The sequence below is a fragment of the Equus caballus genome, chromosome 7, assembly GCF_041296265.1.
Source record: "Equus caballus isolate H_3958 breed thoroughbred chromosome 7, TB-T2T, whole genome shotgun sequence".
Lineage (NCBI taxonomy): Eukaryota > Metazoa > Chordata > Mammalia > Perissodactyla > Equidae > Equus > Equus caballus.
Genome location: NC_091690.1, coordinates 27,505,742 through 27,514,968, shown reverse-complemented (window position 1 = coordinate 27,514,968; position 9,227 = coordinate 27,505,742). Strand labels below are relative to the sequence as shown.

The following is a 9,227-nucleotide window of genomic DNA, read 5'->3' as shown; positions in this document are numbered from 1 at the left end:
CACAGACTTACTATGATGAATAAGTGGGCCTAGGCCCTATCACACCCTCACCCCAGCCAATGAGCAAGAACTCAAGTCTGCTACAACAAAAGAAACTTTATTTAAAAATATTTTTTTTTACAGACAGGGGTGCTTGAAAAAGCTTTTTAGTTAACTGTGTATGGAAATGAAAAAATTAATAAATAACATTAGTATAACAGACTTCTAAACATTAATACATTGGCAAAACAAAATGGACTTAAAATGAAAATGAATCTTAAAGCTCTGCTATTCTCTGTAAGAATATTTACCTTCTGTTTTTCTTATTCTTTACAGGTGAGAATGATTAAATACTGCTAATATAAATTTTTTTTTATATTAATGACACATTTTTAAAATAGTCCACAAAAATCTCATCTAAGTTTTCGTTTTGTTTTATTTTTAACACTGATATACAAATTGGGACTCTTCACTCTGGAGACAGCACAGAGTTCTCTCCAGCCCCACCCAGGCCAAGAATGTCAAGATCCTAAATAAGGAGGACTTTAAAAAGAATTGTCTCTATCTCCCAATTCTTTATTAGTTAAAGGCAGGGAAGAACTCAGAAAAGGAAAGAGAGAAGTAAAATCTCATTACATAGGAAACATTTTTTCTCTTTTTTCTGCCGAAACCTACAGTGGCCACAATACTGAGGACAGGCTTCTGGGACATGGTCCTTGCTAGTTTTCCCAGGGGAAAATCAGACCCTGCAGAGGGCACCAGCTGCTTAATGCTTTAAGTCTGAAGTCTTCAAAGGCAATGACAGCCCAGGGTGAAGGGAGAGGCAGGAGGTCTAGGCCCACACAGGCTCCAGCAAAAAGACAAGACAAACACAACCAACCAGCCTCCCCTCTCGGGAGAGCCCATCCGACACTTCTCCATGTGGTCGGGTCAGGAACAGGGTCAGGAGGCTGGGACGCTTGAAATGGTCCAGAGTATACCTGGAAATCAAGGAACATTCTGTCTTCTTGCAGAAGACAGAGCATTCAACTTGATAACTAAGACTGTGGAACCAACCCAATGATCCCAGGGTACAATGCTTATTTCTTGCAACTGAGCATCACAGCAGGGAGAAGGGACCACTGACATGCCACACCTGCGTGCCATCTCTCCAGCCACAGAGCTCGTCCTTCTTCCTCTCCCCGAGACTAGAGGGACTAATGACACTCAAGGTAGAGGAGCTAAGACTCTGGTATTTCCATATTAAGTCCTAAAATGCAGCCTGGGATACAGTGCTGCCTTAGAAAGGCACAAAATGTTTGGCTTTTTTTTTTTCAGTGTGCTAAAAATTGTTTTGTTTTGAATAAAGGAAAAAGATATATAAGGTTAAAAATTCCCAAGTCACCACAGCCAGAAAGCAAATGTAGGAGGTACCTCATAGCTGCCATGCCCCTACCACGTGTTTCAGCAGGAGGTCAAGGCCAAGACACTAAAACAATGCTGAGAAGGGTAGGTCAGGAGGCATCCAGTCTCATGGGCACTGTGCCCGCAGGCTTACTCACCCACACAGCAGAAGGAAGAAGCCAAGGAAGAGAAAACACGTGTTCTACAGACTCGTAAGTAGTTCTCTGCCTCTTCAGTTTCAAGACAGCCATAAGCATGGCTACCCTCACCCATAACGGTCAGAGGTAGGGAAGGAGGAGGAGGGAACTGACACACAGGGGACATTGACACATGTCAGAGTGCCGGCCTCAGGCATACAGTACATCCACTTCAGGGCCTGAGCATGGAGGCAGTGCAAGGCCTGAGGAGCTGCACATAGCATGTCTTGAGCAATACTCCTCTCTGGCCTCCCAATTTGGTTCAGAGGTGGAAGGAGAACTTGTGAGAGGTAAAGTGGAGGGTGCCACTCACATTCATTTTTGGGATTGAATCAAGAATATGGGGCTGGACAATCAGAACTCTGCTGATTTGATTGGCTGCCAAATCAGTAGGAGCTCTGAGGTTGGCCTTCAGCCTTCGCTCTGTGCAAACAGAGGGAGTGGTCAGTCACATTCTTCTCAAGCACTATACAAGGGAAGGGGCAGCGAGATTTCCAAACAGCTGTTAGTCCGTTAGTCAACAGCTGGCCTATCAGCACAGTGCTCTCCATCTGACCGGGAAGGAGCCTCCTGGCAGGGCTCCCTCTCCCCATCCCTGGTTCTCCGTCTCTTACTCTTGTGCTACTTTCTGGAACCAAGAAACACTTCCCTTTGAAACCAAACCAGATCTCCTAGGACACTGTGAAGGCACACGGCACTGCTGCCCTCTGCTCCTTAATTCTGGAGCCTTGAATAGAGTATCCAAGGCAAGGTCTGATGACCCACCCTTCATCACGTGCCTCAATATATATCTTTGGGTTATTAGGTTACTTCTGTGTATATCAAATGACTCCAGCAGTTTAAAAAAGTTACAAGTAATTATGAAATGCCTTAATAACACGGCACATGCTCTGGGACGAGATAGATAAGACCAAAAGATTCAGGCAAGCAGAAGCACAGTTTAAAAAAAAAAAAAATAAAGCCTTTAATATACAAAAGAAAGCAATTGGACAAGGAAGACAAAAGTATCCTGTCTAAAGAGCTCTCAGTAAAAACTCTATTCTAAACTGGAATCTACATCTAATTTATATCCTGGCAACTGTCCCAACTATTATATATTCTTACTGGCTACGACAAAGTCATTTCTGAGGTACCTAGGAGGCCTGCCTAAGAATATTACTGCAGAGCTCCCTCCATACAGGAAAGACCAAAGGAAAGGGTGAGGAAGAGGGTTCGAGGGACACAGGCCATGCGTGGGCCCACAGAATGAACGTATTTTCAGCGCTAAAACCTGAAGAGAGCTCAGAAGTTCATGGGTGGCTACAGTGGGATTTGTGATCTGCTCTCTAAATAATATGAAAGAAGGTTAAAAACCTGAGATTGAATAAAGGCTAAGAAATGTCACCTAAGAACAGACTAGCTCCGGAACAAGAGAAACTGGTCCTAAAGAGGGAGGAAAGAAATCTTGGATGCCAAGACTCATAAAGGGAAGAAAAACAGGAAACAAAGACAGTAACCTGAATTAAGTTAAACCTAAGAATTTCCTCCACATCTCACAGTCCCATGCCTGCATTTCCACTCTCAAAAAAGCAGCACGACAGCAGTTTTATTACTAAAGTATTTTTAGGGTGTCTATTCTGTCCATCTCCTCTCTTCTGAGAACCCTCCCGAGGGACCAGGCTTCTGTTGCTCTGTGTGGCAAGCCTGACCGGTCAGGGGTAGATACGCCATCAATGTGCTGGGCTGATCGTACTCCTTGAGAATATGAACGAAGAGGCATCGGGAATCTGTTAACAGTGGTCTCTAGAGCTGGGCGGTTGTGTGGACTCGAGGACTGGGGTGTCTATTTTGGGGCTTTGCAAGCCGATAAACAGACGGACAAGCAGGAGAAAGGACGAGGTGCAAAGTTTCACAGTTCCAGCTCCATGCAAGAATCAGCTGTACTTATTATACTGGGTTCTGTGAAATACTTTGCATTCTTATGACTTCCTCCTTTCTTCTTAGCTTAAATACTTGTGTTTCTTGCATCCGAAGGATTCCTAAACAAGACAGTCAAAGATACAACCTTGACCTTCTTCCACTATGCACCCTCCATGCATTAAATGGCTATATGCATTTCTAAAGAAAGACTGCTAATACAGATTGAGATCAGAGTAGTGACAGTAATGCTTTCTGCTGAGTCAGAATACTTTAAATTGAACTTCCAAAGCCTGAAAGTCTAAGAGAATAATGATGTGTTGATTTTGATACTAAGTTCTAGGGTCGCTAAGCTCTCTAAGCTCCCTGACATTTCTGAGAACTGAGTTAAATCTATTTTACCGCCTGGCTCCTGAGAGACCAAACAACTGGCTGAAGATTAGGACCCAGAGACAGGTGCCCATCCCTCTCCCACACCTTCAGCTCTCACAAGACATAGGATTAGCTGCAAAGGTTGTCGAACGATTAGAAATGAAGTTGCAAATAGAATGGGAGATCGTGACAGGACCTAGAAAGGTTAGAAGGAAACTTCCCAACAAGGGGAATTAGGGACACAAGCAGCTCAGTAAAAAGATCAAGGAAGGCACTAGATTGGAAAAGGGACTGTGGGCAGATGTTTGCTTAAACATTTAACTGCCCTATCATGAAACTCTGAGTCAATATAACCCTCAAGCCAACAAAGAGATTCCACTGAAATACATAAAAATGGTGGGTATCCATAAGACTTATACCAAGGAACCTCACAGACATTATCAAAGCTATGGGAAGACAAGAGGGGTTACTGAGAGAGTCTTGAACTGATTTTACATGGAACAGCTCTATAAGGAAATATATGTCTACATAAAAGAGCTATAAACAAAAATTGCACAACCTTACTGGAAAGGGCTATTTTAGGGCCAAATGCAAGTGCTATCAGCCCAAGTACAATCCCCCAACGTCAGTGAATCACCACAAGGTGGCAAAGAACACAGAGCTGACACTTCTAGCACATGGCAATCACTCATAAACATTTGCTGAATGAACAAACGAGCTGTTAACACAGCCAGGCCAATGGTCAGAATACTGCTATCCCATGGGCAGTGGTCATTGCAGAGGAAGAAAGGCCAACAGCAAGAAGGGGGACTTATAACCAGTTTGGGAAGAAGGTCTATAACCCTCTGACTGTCATGATGTGAGGTAGGAGAATATCCCGCATTAACACCACTGCTGATCACCCACAAAAAGGTCTAGATCTTGTTAATGGTGTCTCAAAGGGAACATATAGCTGGTCCCTATTTTGCAAATAAATTTACAAAAATTCATTTGTAAGTTTGCTGTTTGGACCATAAAATATATTTTACTTTTCTATAGAGGAAATAAATATTTTAAGTACAAAGAATAGTGACACCCCCCCCCCATCTCCAAAACAACTTTTTAAATCCACAAAACAGCTAAATGATACTATTAGTACTGGCCCACATCCTGGGCCGGGGTGTTGTCTGTATCAGAAGAGAGAGAATAGAAGAATGGCAGAATATGCAGGGTAGGGCTGGGGAAGAGAACGGCCATCCACAGGTGCAGGTCACTGCTGACATAAATATTAACAGATAAATGCTGAGACAACAAGCTGCCCAATCTATTATTTACCTAAAGGGAGGTATATCACAGAGCCACAGGGTCTTTCCACGTTGAGAATGCCCTACTTTAATGGAAGGAGTATGACAAGGGGCAGCTGATCAAGTATTGCAAAGCAGCCACCCAGCAACAAGGCAGCTACAGAACCCAGGAAAGATACAGGAAAAGCAGAAGATTGGGTTGAATAGAACAGCCTAATGCATTTGAGGAAAAGGAAAATACCAAAGTGGTTTTTACCTTATCCACCTGATTGTTAACAGAAGAGGAACCATTTGTAATTAGGAGGGGGAAAGGAGATGGGTTTGCCCAAAATGGCAAAACTCAAAGCCCACTTTGTGAAAGGGCAATTTTAGTTAAATTCAGAGCACAGCCAAAGAACTAAAAATTGCCACATAAATGGAGGATGAAGAACAAGTTACTGGTGTCTCAGTCAAAGGAACTTTAAGAAACTGAAGTTTTGGAAATATCCTCAAAACAAGAGCCATGTGAAAACTTTCCTGAGGCTCGCCTGACAATCTCAGGCATGGACCCAGGTGTGCCCTCAGAGCACCCAGCCAAAGGGAAACCCCTCCCAGAAAGGTCTAAAACCTGGAAAGCCTGCAGATACACTGCCAACCAAGCTAGCAACCAAGCCAATCAACAGTGCACGTGTTCAACACAGGGATCTGGCGCCCCAGTTTCTGGGCTGACCCGCCGAGATACACAGGAGCTCACTTAGGAAAAGGAAGAATGAACTTGGCCTTAGCCTATATAAGTAAGGGCATAATCTCCAAAGACGACGACTTTGGATGCACTGAAAAGGAGAAGACATGCAGAACCTGTGCTTTTGTTCTCTGGACAGATCTTCAGTCTACAGGCAATAAATACAGAGGACAGGGACAAGCTCCAGTGTGGACAGGCACGGAAACTGCTGCCATTTTTTTCTATTTCTCTGTCTAGGCCTTCAACAGCTAAACAAAATGCAAAGTAAATGTTACCACAAACAAAAGGAGAGGCTGGGTTACTGCTTCCTACTCACTGCCACTTTCCCTGCCCTTCCACCCCAATTCAGGACCTCCCGCACCTGACGGTGGGCTGTGTTGTTTTCTGCCATGGAGAGGAGACGCTGGGTAACCATGGCAAATCAACAAGAAGTTCTGGACTGTCTCCTCTGGGAACGTAAATGGCTCTGAGGCAAGAGATGAAACTAAAAGATCTATGAGTAGCTGAAAGCCAAGAGAAGAGTTAGAAAAAGTTTCAGTTCCAGAGATGACAAGAGGGGAAAGAAAACAGATCTGAGGAGAGTCATTTCTGTCTGGATCTAAAGACAGAAGCATGGTTTAGATTTGGAGGAGAGTAGACTGATCAAAGAGCAGGCTTGTTTCTGACAAGGAGGAAGGCTACACCCTGCTAGGGATGTCAGCAAGCCTTGAGACAGAGAACTAACTGAACTCGAGGGGTCGTTTAGCAGTATCTACAGGAACTGGCTAACGGCACTCCACGCTGGACTCTGAATCTTCTTTATGAAACCGCAATTACACAAACTGCTGGGCTCTTCACATATTGTCTCTGACTATTGTAAAGTCATTTATGACACTAACTGATGTCTCATTACTGTGGAGAACACAGTCAGTAAAGAGTATGCAGGACCTCAGGTGAAGAGGAAAGGGGAAGGAGATGCTACATTCCCAAAGCCATAGGCACAAGAGAAAACCCAGTCATCAGTGGCACCATGTGGATTGGTGCTAATTATCAGCAAAATGCTGTGCTACCATGGGTGGTAGCCTCATTCCTTAAAGGGCAAAGAAAAAAATCATTTTTTAAAATATAACCTGGCTCATGTTCAAAGGGAGACACCAATATAAGCTGGAATTAATTCACTGGGAAGAAAAACTGAATACTTAAATCCTTATTCTCTATTTTGTACATTTTATGTTTAACAAGCTAAAGAGCATGTGAATGAAGCTTCCTCAAAGCTTCATGGTATTTGGGCCAGAAAGCCATGCTGGAAACAAATATTCTTCCCTTCCCATTAAATAGAAAAACTCATGACTACATTAGAACACATACCTGGCACCAAGGCAACTGACTCCCACAGGGAGGGCATGGAATGTATTTGAAGGCCTCTATCTCAGATCAGTCATTAAGTAATTAGGATAATTAAAACATCTTATTTGCACAGATTCAATGTTCCTATAGAAACAGTGCTTTGGAGTGACCAGTGTTAGCTGCTAGGATCAAACGGGACTATACTGACACAGCAACAGTACTTTTTTCCCCCACCTATCTACCAAACAAACCAACACCAGCACACTATTAAAGAACATCCTATAAGCCACTAGAGTTCAGTAAGGCTGGTCATAGCAAGCCCACTGCCAATGACAGACACCAAGGAGAAGGAAGAAGGAGGAGACAGGGGAAAGGACAGAGGGACAGTGTTCTAAAAATACGAGACTTTAGCTATGCACATGATAATCCAAGCCAAAGGGGAGTGTGGGGTTGGGTATAATACCACAGTAGATGGAAATCTTTAAAAGATTCCTTCCTAAACCTCTTGTGCTAATTCCCTACCTGGGATTAACACAGACAGCAGGTTAATCTTATAATCACAAGACATACACACAACCACAGACAGACAGACACACACACACATGACCACATTCTTAACCCAGGAAAGTCTTAAGTCCTCAATTAGGATTTACAGCACAATACTTCTACTGCTTTCTGGACTGTTCCCCAGGTAGACTACCATTTAATAAAAATCCACTCTCTCTAAGCAGGGACTGAAGGACACCTTCAAACGCACTCTCAAAACAAATAAAATAATAAAACACACTAGCTGCTCCAATTTTCATTCCACTGCGTTGAAATCTTGGAACCACAGATGTGATATCCTACAGACAGGGTAAGACTTCATTGTGAAGTCTCCAAAGGAACCTCTGCCCCTTTAGGTGCTACTCAAGTAAGAGCTCCCAGCTCATGGGTCCTCTAAAGCTGCAGCAGGCAGGTGATCTGCTAGGTGGCTACATGGGCAGGAGAAGAAATAGAAACGAACTCCCGGAGGATATTCTTGGCCATTTCAATGTTGTTGTGGGCAATGACCAAAGCTTTCTGAATGTCCTGGTAGGAGTATCCCTGACTCATGAGGTTCTCGATCTCACTGGAGAGCTGTGGCGAGGCGGCGGCAGCAGAAGCAGCAGCAGCACCCCCTTGCTGACAGCTACCCGTAGCTTTTCGTTCAGAGTTGATTCTCCGAGGGAATGGTTTGGGAGGCCTTTCCGGAACTTGGGAACCCTCAGTGAAGTCTAGAAGAAATAGGAAAGAAAATACCTGCAAATCTGGGGGAAAATTTTCATTTAATGGCAGTAATAACAACAACAGTGTGGTAATATCAAGATATCACTGCCCTATTGCCATCTGGGTACGTGTGCTCTTCAGCTACAAGGCTGGTTTCACGGGTTCAAGGGTTTTAGCAGACAGCGCCCTCCTCCTCACAGCAGAAGAGCCCTTCTAAATATACCGTGCACCTGTTCTACCAACAATAACCACTGCTGCCATAAGCACAGAACATCTGCATCTGCATCATGCTTTATGCTTCGCAACAATTTTTCACACACATTATTGCCTGGATTATCTTTTTAAAATTTCTGAGGGACCAGAGAAGACACTAAACTCCTCCTTTTACAAATAAGGGAACAGAAATAAGCCTGAGCTGCAGTGGAGAAGCTTTAAACAAAGCTGGTGGGTGGGGACCACCGCCTGTTTGGGCAACTGGATGCTGTCTATCTTTTTCACCAGCTGTCCTGAAGGCTGTCTTCAATTTCCAAAGTGACAGTGACTGGGGTTGCTGCCTCCTCAGGCGGCCACAAATGCAAGAAGAGCAGCCCTTGACAGTCAAGGCCCAAATGTGTGCTGGCCCCAGGCCCATTCAGAGTGCTTTCCAGAGTCATCACACCTCCTTTCCAATGGGATGGGGCCTAGAAGTTAGGAATGTGTGGTCTGAACCATCAAGCTTAACTGCCACTGTCACAAGGCACACTCAGAAGAACCAGATATCCTATCTACCACCAGCACAGGAGGAGCCATGGTTTAAGGAACAACATCATTTCCAAGTCTGGC

At 44.0% G+C, this 9,227-nt stretch overlaps 1 protein-coding gene across 5 annotated transcripts in view; it reads right to left on the bottom strand.

The window, feature by feature from the left end:
• Positions 1-76: 76 nt before the first annotated feature.
• The window catches only part of CBL (Cbl proto-oncogene), an 82,548-nt gene continuing 73,397 nt past the window's right edge, over positions 77-9,227 (bottom strand). For all 5 annotated transcript variants that reach the window (XM_070273773.1, XM_023644986.2, XM_023644988.2 and 2 more), the window contains one exon: positions 77-8,413. In XM_070273773.1, the coding sequence (XP_070129874.1) occupies positions 8,124-8,413 (290 nt within the window). In that variant the 3' untranslated portion in view covers positions 77-8,123. The remainder of the gene's footprint in view (positions 8,414-9,227) is intronic.